The sequence below is a fragment of the Cheilinus undulatus genome, linkage group 22 (genome assembly GCF_018320785.1).
Source record: "Cheilinus undulatus linkage group 22, ASM1832078v1, whole genome shotgun sequence".
Classification (NCBI taxonomy): Eukaryota; Metazoa; Chordata; class Actinopteri; order Labriformes; family Labridae; genus Cheilinus; species Cheilinus undulatus.
In genome coordinates, this window is record NC_054886.1 from 17,025,185 (window position 1) to 17,043,100 (window position 17,916).

The 17,916-nt window shown below is 40.5% G+C and overlaps 1 protein-coding gene across 3 annotated transcripts in view; it reads right to left on the reverse strand.

Moving 5' to 3' along the window:
* LOC121504752 (regulator of G-protein signaling 12-like) overlaps positions 1 to 17,916 on the reverse strand; it is a 61,103-nt gene that overhangs the window by 33,327 nt on the left and 9,860 nt on the right. Inside the window, exon 1 of one of the 3 annotated variants that reach the window (XM_041779812.1) lies at positions 726 to 762. The exons of 1 other annotated variant lie outside the window; for it this stretch is intronic. Coding sequence is in view for 1 of the 2 variants with exons in the window: in XM_041779811.1 (XP_041635745.1) it covers positions 11,406 to 11,432 (27 nt within the window). In the remaining variant the exon portion in view is untranslated. Of the gene's footprint in view, positions 1 to 725; positions 763 to 11,405; positions 11,530 to 17,916 lie in introns of those variants that run through there. One more of the 3 variants, XM_041779811.1, reaches the window with a different exon arrangement.

Sequence of the window (17,916 nt, forward strand, 5' to 3'; positions counted from 1 at the left end):
CCCTCAGACCCTCTTTGATCCCTTTCATACAGTAAAGGCAGGATTTATCCCATTTCCCAGCTGGGCTCTTACTGAAAGCTGTCCACATTTTTTTTGGGTGGTTATCATCAAAATGGACAAAATCACAATTCAAGTCACAGCGAGTTCCCTGGGTGAGGATTTGGCTCCCCAATTGGAAAACGCTCCTTCAGCTTTAGTGCAGTACAGCCCCCACGCCGAACAGTCTGGCATCCTGAGACACCACATGCTGGAGCAACGATGATGATCACACAGACAGATTTATGTGTGTGATCTGAAGTGAACCACCATGACAAAAAAACACTTTTAGCTGCGCTAAATAAATCAGAATATAAACCGCACTCACACAGACATAAATGTCACCTATTAACACCTTTAACTAAATGTTTTTGCTCTTTTTCAAGTGACTTTTTTCCTTGTAGGCTTGTTTGAGCACGTTTCTTCCCTCAGAAAATGACTTGAGATGTAACCTCTTTAAACTCTACCAAAGCTGGAGGAAAAACTACTCCTCTAAACTTTTACAAAAGTCAAGGCTGATTCTTAGCACTTCGGGAACAAACAACTCCCTGCCGCTTCAAACAGCTGATCTTGGTGGGTGAAAAAGACGAGCGACAAAGAGGGAGACTTAATGAGAAAAACAGCTGACTGAACAAAAGGAGTCCTCCCGCTTCATACGGCTCGCCCCGGCTAAACCGCAGTTTACTTACAGTGTTGAAGTTCCAGGTCCTCTTGAAGGAAAGTCTCTTTTTGAGACTCATTGTTCCCTAAAGTCTGCTACACCCGCCGCACACAGACAGATTATGTGTGTGCATACCTGAGCATTCCCCACCCAAAACTCTGCAAACCGTGTCTGTACAAGTCTGAGCGAGAGGGGAAGAGAGAGAGGGAGGGAGACATTTGAAAAGGTACTGGACAGAGAGAGAAAAAGAAGAAGAAGAGGAGGCGGAGGAAGGAAAGATTTCCTTACTCTGCAGCTGTTGCCATAGAAACCAGGCCAACAATACATACAGCTTCTGCCACAGTGGCATGAAGGAATCAGATGAATTAACCCCCCTTTTATCCCCCCTCTCAAACACTCGCCATGTCAAAACCACATTGGCCATTCCCTACTCCTTTGTTTCAAATCAGGGAGCTGACTGGGAATTTGACTTTGCCTTAAGAAGGAGGAAAAAAAATCCTAAAGTGAAACCAGATGATTTTTGTTGCACACAAATAAAAGTTTGGAGCCCAGAAGTTCAATTTGGCTGCCATAGCGTTCCACTCTTACATTCAAGGTAATAATTCTATCAAGTTGTGTTTTCTGCTAGTAATTTAACTCATGAAGCAGAAAAAGATTTGGCATCATCCAAATCTCCATGATGGTTTTTGGACCAACAATTTCTGAGGTTTTCCTGTGGTAAATACGCTAGCATTCTTCGGTTTTAATTCAGCCGTAAGTAATGAAAGCAATACAGGGTTCATAAGAGCAGAGTTTTCATGGTAGATCACGTAGGTTTAACTGGATTTTTACATGGTCTATGATTTTGCAAATTGGATGTTTGTCATGTGTGGATCATAGCTGCCTCAGAGAAGAGGCGTTCACAAATAATATCTCATGGTGCATTTCCACAATGTGGTATCGTTTCAACTCGCCTCTACTTAACACCTACAGAGGGATGTGTGGCCATGTATGATAACATGAAATGGAAAAAAAAAAAAAAAAAACAAGAGCATAATGACTGAATACATTAAAGGCTGGATTACGGCGTTTCTGTTCAAAAAGAACTCGCTTCATGAAAATATACAGTTGTATATCGTCAGCACAGCGATGGAAATCTATGGCATGGTTCCTCATAATGTTACCTAAAGGAAGCATAAACTGTGTGAGAAGATTCGGTCCAAGCACAGAACCTTGAGGAACTCCATAGCTAAATATAATGAACAATGTGTAACAGTTGCTCACGTGACTTGCTGGATTTGTTTTTGTAGTATTGCATACATACATACATACATATAGATCGCTGTCTTTGTTGTTGGTCACATTATATAGTATAAACAACGCAGTCTTAACATGCCTGGTACATTTGTTAACCAACATAACTTCAATACTCTTATTCTGTCTTTTTTTCCTTCCATTCACCCCTTTAAAACAATCACAAAAATAAAAAAATATATGATTTGAAATGTATCTGAATGATATTAAAGGTAGGAAAAAAGTGTGTACACAAACCACATCCTCTACTTACATGCCCAAAAACAAAACTTTTATACGAAATAAAAATTAAATAAAATTGTTTTTCCTCTTCTTTCTCTTCTCTTTTTAGTTAAGAAATATTGAAAATAAAAATTAAAATAATATGGATGATATTTTCAAATGGATGAAAATACTAGATTAAAAAATGTAGAAGTTTTTAAGTAAATAGGTAAATACAAAAAAAACTTTAAAATAAAGTAGTAAAATATTATGTGTAACTTTCCAACAAGTAAAGATATCAACCAAGAGCCAAAGTGTGCTGAATAGGCTAAATAAATAAAAAGTAAATAGCTCAAAGTGAGATATTGCATTTGCTCAAAGTTGCCTTGAGACCTTAAATGTAAACAACTGTCAAATTGGGCCTCCACTGTTAAACATCAAGAACAAATTAATTCTTTATCCATTCATTTCAATGTGTGGGATTAGCTACTTAGAAAACTGACAGCAGCTCACACCTATTTTCAAACATTACATTGCAACATAGAAGACATCTTAATGAAAATTCACACGAACAAGTCCTTTGTCCAGTTTGCATGTAATTTAGGCCTATTATGAGAGACAGGGACTGCAGTGTGCAGTGTTGTTCACAAATATCACTATTAAACTAAGTTAGACAGGGCACTGTTTTGGCTTGATTGCCTTGACAGCATGTGTTAATTGCATGCTATTTACATAATAAGATCAGCTACCATACAACAAGCAACTGTGTTATAGTGTTTAGTAAATACACTTCAGTCAGGACCACTTCGTCAATAAACATGCATGATTTTTGGTTATAAATATGTCTTATCTTTTAGCTTCATTAGTTATTCATTTGTGCTTACTGTCTTTATTTATATTTTCCTGTTCCAGGATCCCCCCGCCCTTCCACAAGTCTACATGGAAAGTACAACAGGAATGGCACACATTCCTGCGTTCCCAGTGCCTACAAGGAAAGCCTGAGGCAGGGAGAGAAGCAACAAAAAACCTAGAGCAAAGACGGCATTTATTACAACAGAATGACACTAATTAAGTCAGAAGAAGAATAAAGGAGGAGCTGGGGTGGAGGAAGGTTGCAAAAAGTGGCTTGCAGAGGGAGCAGCAAAGCATAGCCAGGCTAGAGCAGTTTGAATATGGCAGCAAGAGTGTGATTAGCCAATAGCGTGCTTAGCTCGACTCAGCCATCCATCAGCTGTTAAGGGCTTACATGAGATCAGCTGATCTCAATTAAATGGCAGCGCTTGACTCTGTGGCCTGCTTGAACTAATTCTATATGCTGGCTTTAATAGAGACTTTGTGCAGTGGGTATGAAACATCATCAATTTTCTAAATAAATTAAAAGAATAATCAACTTGAACTCCAAAATCTAAAGTAAAATCTCAGCATTTCCCACTGAATGAGAGATGCCCATCCCACCGTGCCTCCATCTTTGTTTATTTTATTCATTATTTTCCTTTTGGAATTTTTCATGTGATACTCCATAATCATAGCAGGTTAGGTGTATTTGTAAAGGATTTTTATGGACGTATCTGCAGAAAAATGTTGAAAGGATGGCATCATTTTTTGCAGGGTTGAAAAGATTTGGTCCAAGCACAGAATCTCGAGAAACTCCATAGCTAAATATAATGAACAGAGTGTAACAGTTGGAGAAGTTACTTGCAGGATTTTGCAACGATTCAGACAAGATACATGCATTTAAAAAGAATTAAAAGGCTTGGTAGGTGAGCTTTTATTACAGGGGGGCGGGGTTTATGTCAGCAAGTATCCATTGGCTTTTGGTCAACATCAGAAAGGAAAGGATGACATATTTTGCATGAGTCATCACATTTCTATTGGTGCATTTATGGGAGAAATCTACAATTGTGCACACCAAATGGTGATTGGAATTAGATGGTAGGCAAATATACTTGGGGGGCTGTAAACATAGCTGGGCAGCTCACTTAAGATAGACTGTGTGCAAGAACACTGCAATAAATTATGCTGCTCTATCTGATAGGACGATCAAAAGGGTTTTTTTAATGTTAAAACTCTCTTAAATACGTCAGTGTGCAGGAGTTATGTTATTATAAACATTACTTGTATCACTGCTAACACATCTACCATATCAGTTCATATCTCTTAAGTTTGTTAAATGCTCATTTCCTGACTTATTGAAATGAAAAATGTTTCATTGCCATTAAATGCAGGATATTAGCCATCTAGGGCCTAACCAAAGCAGATCTGTAGTTGCTGTGCGGATGTGGCCAGAATGATGAAGAACTGCTGGCCAAACTGGCTGTGCAAAAAAATAATATAAAATAAAATAAAAAAGGCTAGTGTAAAATCTTTAATGGAATGATGTTTATCTCGTGACTGGCACATGGCTTGTGCGATCTCTATGGACACAATCTCCATGAAACTGCTTGACTATGCTTTCATTTCGCCAGTACGTTCTTCTCTTATGTTTTGATGTTACTTTAAATGTGGGCAGTTATACGTCACATTGATACAAAGGCAAAAATTGTCATCATAGTGTCTTTTTGTGACATCATGTCCTGTCTCCTGAGACCTCCATCCCATAGGGACAGTCTCCTGCTGTTAAGTGAATACAAACATGAAGGTAAAAATCAATATGACAACACAGGAGAGCCTTTGTGAGAATAATGAAGCAACATGACCATACAACCCATGTGCAGCAGCTGCAGTCAAGGTTCAAATCTGACTAATCTCTTCCACAATTTATGACCCTATCCAATGTCCTGTCTCTCCAATAAAAGTGCAAAAAGGTGTAATTACATAACATTTTATGCTATAAAGCTGAATGGCAACACAGAAAGACAGGATATCTACTTCCATGGTCAGATTAATTCATGTAAAAATTCAAAGCAACCCATGCTGCAAAGCTGAGTCATCCATAATTGTGTTTCAAAAAAAAAAAAAAATCAAAGGACAGAGAAAAGTTCAGCCTCCAGTTCTACCTTTGCCCTTTGACGTCCCTGAGGCAGAACTTTCACTGCAGCCAGGTGAGCACATCTAAAAGTACACAACAAGAGCTAAGCATGTTGGAACGCTTCTACCCAAACTGCCCCCAGGAAAAGCATTTTTCTTGCTCCTGCTTTAGCAGAAAAGAGAATCTTCTGCTACACACAGAAAAGTTTTCACATCAGCTCTGATGCCCCACTTGATTCAATCAATTAGTGAAACATTTTAGACAGGCTTGGCCCTGCTTGTCACAAGACCCGACTAATTGCATGTCAACTCCTCCACCAGGCAATCCTGACTGAGGACGGGAAAATAATCTAGGCCTGCTATCTGCGGCCAACGACAAACTGCTGTCTGAAAATAACATCAAGAAAGAGAATTGCACGGAGGCAACTTCCTCTGCGGGAGAAAAAGGGCGAGGGTGCGGTGACTGATAAGATGGAAGAGACACTGCTTTCCCAGCTGAGCAAGAAAAGACAGATTTAGAGACATGAGATTTGTCTGACGATATGGAGTGTGTGATTTCAGCAGGCTAAAGAGAGGAATTCAGTATTTTCACTGTAGGAAATCCAATTTGTCACAGTAAACTCCTATCACATTAGCACAGAACTGATGAGGTAAGTGTGCTTATGTGATGCTAAAAGGCTCTGGAATGGTAAACAACACAAACATAATTAGCTTCCCTTTAGATCCCTTATCGTTATTACGTCAAAGTTATGAGTTGTAATCACACTCCATTAAGAAGTCCTATTTATGCCACAAGAGCCCAAGTGTTATTTCAGGACTCTTATTCTCAGTATTAGAAGAGTTTGATTTACAGAGAAAATGTAGAAGGCATGTGATTTGTGATTAAAAGCCAAACAATACAAATCTTTCTGGGTTTAATTTTTCCTCCTTGCAACATTTTCTAAGAATCAAAACAAAAAAGAAGATTGATTTTGTGGCAAAATGTGATTAGGAGCCAGAAACCGCTTTCACTGGGGATTGATTTCCTTCATGTCCCAACCAAATTTTTATGTTGTTCTGACAGATAATCAGACGAGAGAGGATACTCACAAGAATCTTAGTGTAGAAATTCAGTCTTTTGATTTTATCCACTCAAACAAATGGCCTTTGTAAAAGGCCAACTTGTGATTCAATCATGTTTATTTCCAAAGAAGTCAATCCAAAGTCTATTCAGATGAAAGCATTTATCTATGACAAATAGTTACAGCTGACAGCGCTGTTTAGACTTGTGCTGGGACGTCTTTAATCCCCTCAAACAGGTTGTTCCCTGCGTCTTTAAAGACAGCAGTGATTTGCATGCAGAGAGAGACCATCACCACAGTTCGTTTCATCTCTTAATCCCTCTAGATCGGCAGTAATCTATTCCCTGTTCCCAAAACCTAACCGGTTAGCCACAACAGATGGGCACGGCTCTGCTCCTTTCTGGATTAAATGGCATTATGATGATTTGTTCAGTGCTGCCACTGTGAGTGCATGAGTGTTAGCCACTTGTTGCTTTTGAGTACTTGATGTTTACCTTTCTCCTTTTGCTGCCCTATTTTCAGGATATTATCCCAATTTGTATTCCACAATTTACAACAACAATGTAAATCCTTATCTCAGCTCAGCACAGAAACCTGTATGTTAAAAGGATCACTATGAGTATGACATTTGTTGTGTTGAAGTAATGAAAAGGATTCCTCGTGTATAGGTTGGGAAATACTAAAAAGTAACACATCTGATGTAAAAAAAAAAGCACTAAATCCTGCAACAATAAAACATCATCCCAGACAGAAACTAGAGGCTGTGACCACGACCCCTCCCGCCTTGATTTATTCACAGAGAAAAGGCTGCACACACATGAGCCTGGAGGGCTTGAGGTGGGTAAAACCACATAAGATGCCACCACACCCTGTTACTGCTCCCTTTCTTTTCCATAAAAAACACCAGAAATGGACTTTCCAACCTGAAACCTGAGACGTATATAATTAGCCCTGTGAGTCCCCCTAGTTGTTTTTCCAAGTTACACTAAAGCTTAGAGTTTTGATACCGTGTGCTTGGATACAGATGATATGAAGGAATATCAGCCTCTTGGAAGCGTTCAAGGCTTTATTTGCCTTGACAATGCACTGGGGTAATTATTTGTTTCCTGTCTAAGTCCTCCTGACCTTACACCCAAAAGTCTAATCCTTTTGGTCACGCAGGGAACCTGAGCTGGTTGAGTGAGGCCGTGAAATATGGAAAGACCAGTTTGGCTTTAGTTTTATCCCTCAAGGTTTAGGGTCGAGAATTCAATTGTCTCTGTAGGTATTTGACAACAAGACAGTTTATGGCACAAAAATCAGAAACACAAAAAGTTCAATAAGGGATGCAACTACATGAACATGTTTTTTTGCCCCGTCTCTTTCTTCAGTCAAGTTTTGTTCCACCTATGGTCCAAATTGCAACATTTTTTTAAATCCATCTAACCGTTGTACGCTACTTCTCTTGAGATGTAAGTGGGTCCTGAAGCTCAGTCGGATCAGATGTACCATTAAAAATGTGGAGTGTCTTTCTAAAATCAAGCATTTCCTCTGAATGACCATCAATATACCAGAAGAAGTGTATGTTCTCTGTCTGTAATTTCTAATTACAGATATTTATATTTAGGTCAGTTTATGTGTGTCAGTGTTTGCGCAAGGCTGTGAGGCAGCCATAAGTCTGCAGGTCAGGAGTACCCGAACATATTTAGAGACCAGGAGGCATCCCTGTGATTCCTCTGCATATGCACTTAAGGAAAAGTTGGTGAAGATAGATTGAAACTTCCTACATGTCTGTGCAGAGGTGTCGATGTGTTTCACACTTCTTTAGCGCGTAACTGCAGTCAAATAATCAGGAAATACTGTAACTTCTCTCTATGTATCACCAGCACTCATCCTCAGTTGATCGTCTAGTGCCTTCTCTCTCTACTCACAGATTGAAAACCAAACATTTTTTTCATCGAAGCTTCAGCACTTTTAAATGTGAAAATAACAGATACATCATTTACAGCATGCGGAATTGAAAAAGACTCAAAGAAAAGAACATTTTGATATTAGTCTAAAGCTCTGTGAAATTCAGTTCATCACTGGTTTACATCATGGAATCCATGGGAGCTTTTACTTTAAAGTTTATAACAGATGTGCTGCGCTTTTGTGCTGAGAGGGAGTTTACGTTGATGGCTGGATTAAATTTGAACTGTCTCATTCATACAATGGCAATCAGTGTTGACGCTTTCTTTATATTCATACAGCTTAGACACGTGTAATAATTCTTGCTACATTACAGTCAGATTTCGGATTTGAAACACAGATGAACAGAAAGAAATAGTGGGCCACCAGCAGGTCCATCACCAGCGTGCTTTCTAAAGACAAAAAAACAGGTTATTAGCAATTAACAAGTACTTGGGTAGTCTTACATAAGGTAATGCAGGTACTCAAGTACTGAAATTACTGTAAATTAGGGATCATATGGTGGAACTAGGGCTGTGTAAAGAAAAAAATGTGATTCACGATCAAACTCAAGGTTTCTGTAATTTATCGTGATGAATCACATTCTTATTCTCCCATTTTTAAATATCACATTGCCTTCAGAACTGTTTTTTAATCATTTCTCTACCATCTCAAACTAAGTCTATCTGACTTCCTGTTTGGATAAGGACCTGTTTTTAACATAAACATAGGCACAGAAAAAGTAACTTGTTACGGATTGTAAAGGAAATAAGGTGACAGTAAAATGTAAATGCTTGCTAACACAAGGTGCAGACGACTCCCGACTTGTGCAATGAGCTGTCTTAAATGTTTTTAAAGTAAAATGAGACCTTGAGGAGCAGTGTTGGACCTATTTTACATCCCTGTAGGGAGACGCAGCAGTGACTTAACCATAGTGTGTTGAAAGGAGGAATAAATCATGCAATTAATCACGATTTTAAAATTAGAGCTTTAATTGTTGACTATGGTTGGTCTTGATTAATGTGATTAATCTTAACAGCCATAAGTGGAACATATCACTTATAACATTGTGTAGCTTCAAATATTGTATTGCAGAGCACATTGCTTATCATACCATGTATGTGATTCTAAACCCATCCCATTCTTTCTTTAAATCTCTTACTTGCCAGTCCACCTTAAAAAAATAACTGGTGCTGGTCTCATACTGGGATATCATATAGTAAGGCAGGCATCTGAATCTAAATGATAATTATAATTAATCTTTCCTTTACAAATACTATGACACCTTGTGGGGCATTGTACTAAAGCAATGAGATCATATATAACCCAGCTATACAAGCAGATGTCTCATATTTGTCAATGCTGACCACAGGATGAAAATGTTATAGAAATAGTTCACAAGGGGAAGTTCGTGTTTAGACTGCCAGAGTAAAGCGCCAAGCCAATCCCTCAATAACATCACAGGGAGAATAACTTGGCAGCCCTGATAATCCATGTTTATGATTTCCACAGTGTGAGGAAGACGAGACCTTGGCCTGCTTCTGCAACATCTTTGCTAAAACAAGGTCAAAAAGACGCTGCTTAGTTTCAGTTTTACAGCCCCGTGTCACTTCAAAAAAGATGGGCTGCGTAGCTTAATGCGTCATAGACATGAAACAAACGCAACCAGGGACGTCTGAGCTATACAGATGAGGTAAAAAGTTGTACCAGAGAGTTTCTAGACATGTCTAAACTGTTACCAGAGAGGTGATAAAACACTCTGGCAGCTCTTAAGATGTTCTTGTTGGGTAACCTCCACACCCTTGGCAGATGATTCCCTTACAGTGGAGCTGAAAGAAGTAATAATAGTACGAATGAGAAGATAAACACTGAATGGCGGATGAATCACTCCTAGGAGTCATTCATGCCAGGTTCAGACCAGGTCTTCTATAGCCGGCCAGCAGGGGGATGATGGAGAGCTGTGTGGTTTACTAAAAAAAATATCATAATCCTGAGCGTCGATGGGTGATGTCATAGCGTTGGAGCTGAGCTGCAGTGCGTCTTGGTCCAAAGACGGCGAAGCAGCGGGTATTTTCCGTGGTTACATTTGGGTCAAAAAGCAAAGTCAGCAACCACATCCACATCTGGTCATCTGGTTACTGGCTGTTGCAGATTCATACTCAGAGCAGCTGGACAGTTTAAAGATCCTCCACTCAAGTTTTTCTTGTGTTAATGCTTTTCCATTCAGCGGTTTTGGAGAGAGGAGTCTTTTTGATTGCAATAAAAGCCCCTTAAAGGGAAGAGAAGAAGAAGAAGAAGAAGGGGAATAGAAGAGGAGACATTTAGAAAATGTCAGGCTATAATGCTAGCCTAAAGACACACTTCGTGAGCGATACTGTCCACCCACACTCCAAGCGGGCCATGTGATGTCAGCGAGAAAAAGTGCGTCGTGTTCTCCTGCTAATCCTTGAAAGCACAATATTCCTGCTCTCCTTATTTAAGTCATAACAGAAACATTGAAAGTACAAGGAAGAACTGATAAAAAGAGATTGCATCTCATTTTGGCAGCTATTATTATCATAATAATAGTCAACTTATGAGTGCACATAGGTGCTTGGAGATAAAGTGTGTACGCTTCTTTCAGAGATACCATCTGACCAAGAAATACCATGCAGCTAGAAAGAAAAAATGTGTTTCAGTGAGATAAAAGAGCTGGTGAATCAGAGCGCGGACATGCCTGCACAAAGCCAACAGGGGCAAGGCGAAACCACAGCAAGCATCTCAAGTTCAAACTAAACTGCGGCTGTTACGTGATCGCCTAAAAACACGAACCTTCCTAACATTTTCAGAACACTCATTTCCATTTGAAAGCAAAAACCCCTTGATCTCTGTTTCCTGCGTGAAAAAGGGTCACTTCAGAGCAGACTTCATTCAAACACCCCGCTTGATGTTCAGTTGACAAGAATAATCCTGGGTCACTTCACAGAAACCTTTCAGTGCTGCATCTAATTTGAAGTCAGCGCGCATCTTGATATAGATGCAGGACTGCATTTTTGCTCTTTTACAGCGGCGCAGTGTTTGTCATACAGCACCATGAGAGTTCAGCTGGCACTGGTCAAAACATTCCTCTGACAGACCACACAAGCTAACCACTGTACGCCGCTCAAAGGCTACAACAGGAGCCACAAAGAGCCCAAAGAAGGGAAAAAGTAACAGGGCAGTGGAAGATGCCGCTAGGATGAAGATGCAGAAAGAAACATGAAAGATTTCTAAAGACTTACAGAGTTGAGAGTTAAAGTTTGCTCCATGTATGGCGCTTTGTGCGTGTGTGCGTTTGGCCCGTCTTCAGCGCTGCTCCACACGCTTGGAGTGTGTAAACGGGGTCCATCCGCTGAGGCTCCGCGGTGCGTGTGCGACTCGGTGTTTGCAGTGCAGAGAGACAGAGAAGGAACGGGAGGAGGGGGGGAGGAGGAGGGAGCGTGAGGGAGAGCCGAAATCCTGACAGCTACTGGGAGTTCAAACCTCCCTCTCTCTCTCTCCCTCTGCTGCCAGTTCCCCTCTCTCTCTCTCTCTCTCTCTCTTGCTCGCTTTCTTTGCTGTAAATTCCTCCTCTTTCCCTCCCTGTCTATGTCTTCATGCCTTCTCTTGCAACGCCCACAGGATGGATCTATTACCCGCAGGCGTGCAAACAAGAGCTACAAATGTCTCCACACCTAAATAGAGAGGGGGATCTTCATTCTCAAGGGAGCAACAGGAAGGCACCTTGGTTATACTTCTATGATAAATGTGAAAAAATGTTCAAATGTTATCCAGTGCTGAAACACCTCAGAAGACGGAGTTTGCATGCAAGGCAGGCTGCTAATGGTGTCACCTCTGCAAAGTTGTACACATGTCACAAAGCATCTGCTTGGAGCAAGGAAACAGAGACTGTGATGAGAGAGAGGGAGGATTGCAGCATGGAAAGAAGACAATTGTTTGACATGCCTAAACATAACAGAGTATGACACCAAAAGCTCAGTGTGGATCAAAACACTCTTAGGGGAAAAAAAATCAGAGCAAACACAGAATTATAAAGCTGCTTCTCCGTCTAATGAACCATAGAGGCATCAGAAAGCACCAGATTATTGCATGTGCTACTGTGACTTGAATCATGGGTTACAAAAGCTTGTGTCAGGAGAAATAACAAGCACTGGATTATTTCTGTGCTAGCCACTGTGACATGCAATGTCACCCATTAAAAGACAAATGCAGCCATAGGGCTTGCCCATAAAAAAAGGGTTATCTGACTAGTGGTACACTCAGGATGTTTGAGAGAAGTGCACAAAGCAAAGGTTTCCTGAGCCCTCACTTTCTCACTCTGGTTCAGTCCACACAACAACAGTCAGGGGATGGAGTAGACTGCAGACTTGAAAGCTGTCTAAAGACAATAACTGACACCCTCCACAAGGAGGGTAAGCCACAGAAGGTCACTTGTGAAAGGGCAGCCTGCTTTCAGAGGCTGTATCAAAACAAAGTTATGGAAAGTGGACTAGAAGGGGAAAAGTGTAGTGCAATCTCATTGGTGGTTGACAATTCAGTATTATATATCCTTTTTGACTGGTGTTTTGTACTATTCTTATATTTTGAGATAGTGAGCCGTAAGCTGTAATCAAGCGGTTAAAACATTAAAATGTCTTGAAATATTGCGCTTGATGAATCTATGAAATAGCAAAGTTTCTTTTTTTTTAATTTAATTAACCTGAAGAATGAACTTTTTCATGATAATCTAATTCATTAAGATGTATCTGTATTTCACATAGATACACAAGTGAGAATGTCAGAGGAAATGGATTTTGTTGCTTTTTCTCCATCTGTCCTCCAGAGGGCACTAGGTTATGTCCACTGAGACAGTACTACCCGCTTAGAAGGGCACTAATAATGCCAGTTTCACAAATTTTACCCACTTAGAGGCAGTGTTAATTTTATTGACTAAAACCGTGACTAAATAATCCGTTGACTAACTTTTTCCATGAGGAAGACTAGACTAACATGACAGCACTAGGCCGTTGGACATTCAAAACTCAGATTTCTCCACTATGTGTTTTGCATTTATACATTTTAGAATTTGGCCGATTAAATTACTTCTAAGAAATTAAATATCGTTACAAAAAGTGAAGACTAAAATGTAAGAAATGACTGACTAAACTGGGCTAAAATATTTCGAGTTTACGTCAACTAAAACTAGAGTAACTCTAAAGAGTGAAAATGACTAAAATGTGACTAATACTAAAAGTCAATTTAATCTAAGGAATAAGAGGAAGACTACAACATTTAGAGTTAGTTGCCAAAATTAACACTGCTTAGTGGAAACCAAGGGGATACTATGTCAGATTTTGCCGACAAAGAGGACACTATATCATGTTCATATACCCTAGGGCAGTGGTTCCTGACCTTTTTCCTATGAGCCCCCTTACTTGTGTCATAGAGGAGAACAGGACCCCCAGGAACCACACAAACAAATGTGTTAAATGTGTTACATGGATCTATATAAAACAGCCCCACACAAAGGTTTTCTTATCAAGAAAATGCTGCATGAACTATTAATAAGCGCTGTATTTTAATTTTAGTTAGTAAGAGTAGGGGGAGTGACCCCCCAAGGGGGTCACAGACCCCAGGTTGGGAACTAATACCCTAGAGGACACTATTCAAACATTAGGGCATCTGCCACCCATCTGAGTCAACCTGTCTATCTGACGTTAGAACACATTATAAACTCCCTAATAGTCCCTCAGTGTTCGCGTGACTCCTGGTGCAAACACTGACTCAAAGCTTATCACAGAATTTAGCAAAACTTGCCATGAGAGCAACAACGAGCCGCTCAGAAAGAGCTGCATGAGACAAACACTTCAACTCCTCGAGTTTGTACCTGCTCTGCTTTCAATGAACGAGCAAGGAGGCATTCGAGGCCAACAGGTTTTTGTAGTTGATAAGCTTGATGGGATGATTATTTTTCTGTGTTGTCTGAAGAGAAGCACAGCCTTTAAAAGAGAAAGAAAGCTTGCTTTGGATTCAGTCTCTAGTCTACATGGACTGTTCTGAACAAAAAACACAAGCAGATCTCAAGACCTCTACTGAAACCTGGACATAACCAAGGGCTTTGGTTAGCAGCTGTAGGAGAGTTTAGAAGAACATCATCCAATCTCTGTCCATGAACCTCAGGGTGAAGTTGGCCCTTGAAATAAGAAACCAGGGCCAAGTGAAAGGTGAGGATGTGATTGCTTCTGACAACCATAAAAACATCCCCTATACAGTTATTCCCTGGAATTTACAGAGAAACCATCACTAAAAACTACATATGTTGAAAACCGTTCTTCATTAGATGCAGTGTTGAAAACTACTACTGTTTACCAGCTTGAAGTACAACTAAACCAGCGGGGTGGTGTCCCAGAAGCTGTCTCCAGTGGGCTGTGAATTTATTGCCTGGAATTAAAGGGGGGACAAAAGCTCTATGACATACAGAGACCCTAAGTGGACACTGATACTTCAATTACATCACCTTTAAAGGTAGAGGACAGACTGTTCATGAAGCTGGGGATGTTGAAGGCTTTTTCCTCCCTTCTTTTCAAATAGTAAGCCATACTTTGGCACTTTTGGAAAAGTAGGTCAAACTGGTGAGTAAATTTCAGTCATTTTTTTCAATCCAATCCAAATCTATAAAGCACATTTAAAAACATCAAAACGCTGACCAAAGTGCTGCACAGTAAAAATTAAAAACAAAAAAACAAACAATAAAACACAGGTGCAGGGTTAAGGAGGACATTAAATGGATCAATAAAAACAGAAAGGAAAAAAAAAGCCAAATTATCAAGATTTTACCTTATTTGTCTTCCTTTTCTTGAAATAAAAAAGCTGGTTTTCCCAAGAAAAAAGGCAATTCCTTGAGAAATTGCCAAAGTTTCCATTCAATCTTAGGAAAATGAAGAAAAAAAGTCTAAATGCCTCTTAGACATAGTTGTTTAGTCCTTTTTCTTTACATAAACATGATTGTTCAATCAAAGGTCCAAAATTTGGCTTGCCATTTCTCATAAGAGGCAACCAGTTGAGAACCACTGGACTAAACTTGCCCATTATTACTGAAAACTCATTCCAAGGGCCAGTTGGGGACAGAGAAAAAACACCTTTTAGGTTTTTAATTAGTTTTGATAAATAATTGCCACCATTGCTACATTAATTGCCTCATCGACAGCCATTGTTTACTGGCTCACTGCACAACTAAACCTCACCTGTAGCTACTGCCCTGTTCTCCTGAAATGACATTGACTAGTCAATCTTTTTTCAGACTGAGCACAAATGCTTCACAATGAAGCTTTGCAAGATGGATTTGCTTGACAGAACACCTAGCTAGATGCAACTGCCACTTTTTCATTTAACACCCCCTTCAAAGCATCCAATAAGGTCAACCCAAACATCCCTCTCCCCAGTTACGTTTTTCCAACTGGGACTACGAGGCAAGGTGGGATATACAACTCCTCCAGTGAGTTCTGGTTCAGCCCCTATCTCACCTGCCAGTTGGAGAGGTCCATAGACTTCCACAAGGAAGGAGCCAGGTGGCTTTATAATCAGATGCCTGAACCATCTCAACTGAGTCCAGCAGCTCTACTCCAAACTCCCATATGTGAGCGCCCCACCTGGCGAAGCCCAGGAATCTCATTTCAGCCACCTTGGACACAACGGAGAGTGGAGGACTATAGGGGAGAGATGGAAAAACATCTCAAACGATACATTTAGCCATGTGCAGAAGTTTTAGGCATGTAGGGTGCTAAGTATTCATCAAGGAGTTTGCCATAACCCAGGGCTGGAGGGGGAAGGCAGAGTCAGGCTAGACACATGTCGACAAATGTGTGCATTCGCAAGCCAAGGTCAAGTTCGATGGCGTCTCTTTTGTCCAGGCCTTTCCACCCCTAGTATTACACCTATAGACTGGCATAAGTTTTTGGGTCCTTGGGGCATCCACAGCAGGACAAGGAACTTGTGGCAACCCTACTGCTTGCCTGGACAGCACCCTTGGCTGTGCTTACTTGCCACATCCACCCCTTATTCCGACGCAGGGGTTAGAGCTGTTGCCTCACAGCAAGAAGGTTCCTGGTTCGCCTCTGGGTCAGGGCCTTTCTATGTGGAGTTTGTTGCATGCGTGGGTTCTCTCCAGGTTCTCAGGGACATCCTTTATATCTTTTAAAAATGTATCTAAAGGGAAAGGTTTGTTTGGAATGTTTAAGAGAGGTACTTTGAACCTCTGGCAATGTACAATTGAATAGCTATTGTTAAAGTGGCTCCATGCAAGACAAAGAGCAGACACCTCTGTTTGCACAGCAGTGAGTACTTTGTTCGACCCGTAGAATGGAAATGGATGACAGATACTCCTCTGAAGATATCAATCACTTTTTATTTCGACTCGAAACTTGTATACCTGCAGCGACAAGATGTACGTTAGCTTCCTGAATGCAATATTTTTAAAAAATTCTGTCTTTTGTCCACAAAGCACAAACACCAAACCAAAGCCAATTGAAGCCAATCATTTCAGCCAGCCAACATGTCAAAGCATGACTGAACAGACAAAATATTACCCATGATGCTCACATGACAAGGAGCCCATGTGCTTTTGACTTATCAGACACCCCCACTGCACACCACACATTTCCAGCGGGCCTCCCCCTCCCCGCTGGTGTCAGAGCAGCTACTGATAGAGCCGAGGTGTGAAGTCCAGGTATTACAGATGTGCAAACATTGTGTAACAAAGCAAACTTGAGGTGTGTGTGAGAGAGAGAACTCAACACAATGCTTCAAGTGTGAAAGCATCCGCATCATCCAGTTAGTCCGATCCAGAAAAGAAGCTTCAAATATTAAGTGTGAAATAAAAAAAATGATTTCAACAGCTTCAGTTGTCCAAATTTTAACTGAAGAGAGAGTGAAAAACTGTCTTATTATGCCTGATAACAGCTACATCAGATGTTTGCTACAATGGTAATTTTTCCCCTCATTTGCAACTGTTGGGAAGCTATAACCATAGCAACTAAATTTAATGAAACACAATTTAAAATGCAGAAAAAATCAACTTTGTTACTGCAAGAAAAAAACACCAACTAAATTCTTCCAGTGCAAACCATCTGGCAAGAATGAAGGAGAAGAACTTTGGGATTTGAAGCCCTTTTGTTGAAGATACTGCAGTCTTGAGTTTACTGTAAATCAGCACTGAAAACAGACATAAAAGTTGTGTGCAAGCAGCAACCGTGCAGCTGTCGCAACCTTTTATAGCCATGTGTAATCCTTTGGCTGTAGATGTGGAGCAGACCTGCTCTAAAACTGGAGCGTATCAACCATATTACTGTTGTGTGGAGATCCTTCTTCTTCTACACAGTGTGGTCTGCGGGTGTGTCCATGTGTGGCTGTGACTAATTTCTGCATGGAAGCACAATACAGTACGCCCCTTTCTTGGTTTGTTTGTGTGTCTGTTCATGTGCTTTCATAGCAATTATGAGCTGAAGGAACAGCGTGCGTGTGTTTTTGTGCAGATGAATCAGTGTGCATGAGTAATGTGTGCACGCATGGAGACCCAACAGAGAAAAAGAGAGTTCCTCGGCAACATTAATATGAGAAAATGTGAGCGCGATATTTAGTTGCCAAAGCGGAGCTCATTAGCAAGGCCAAACAAACAGGAGAGCAGCTCTGGCCCACACAAAGAGCACTTTGTGAGCCACCCTGTGCCACAAGTGCAGCAGCAAAAGCAGAGTTCAAGGCAACGGAAATGAAAGGTTA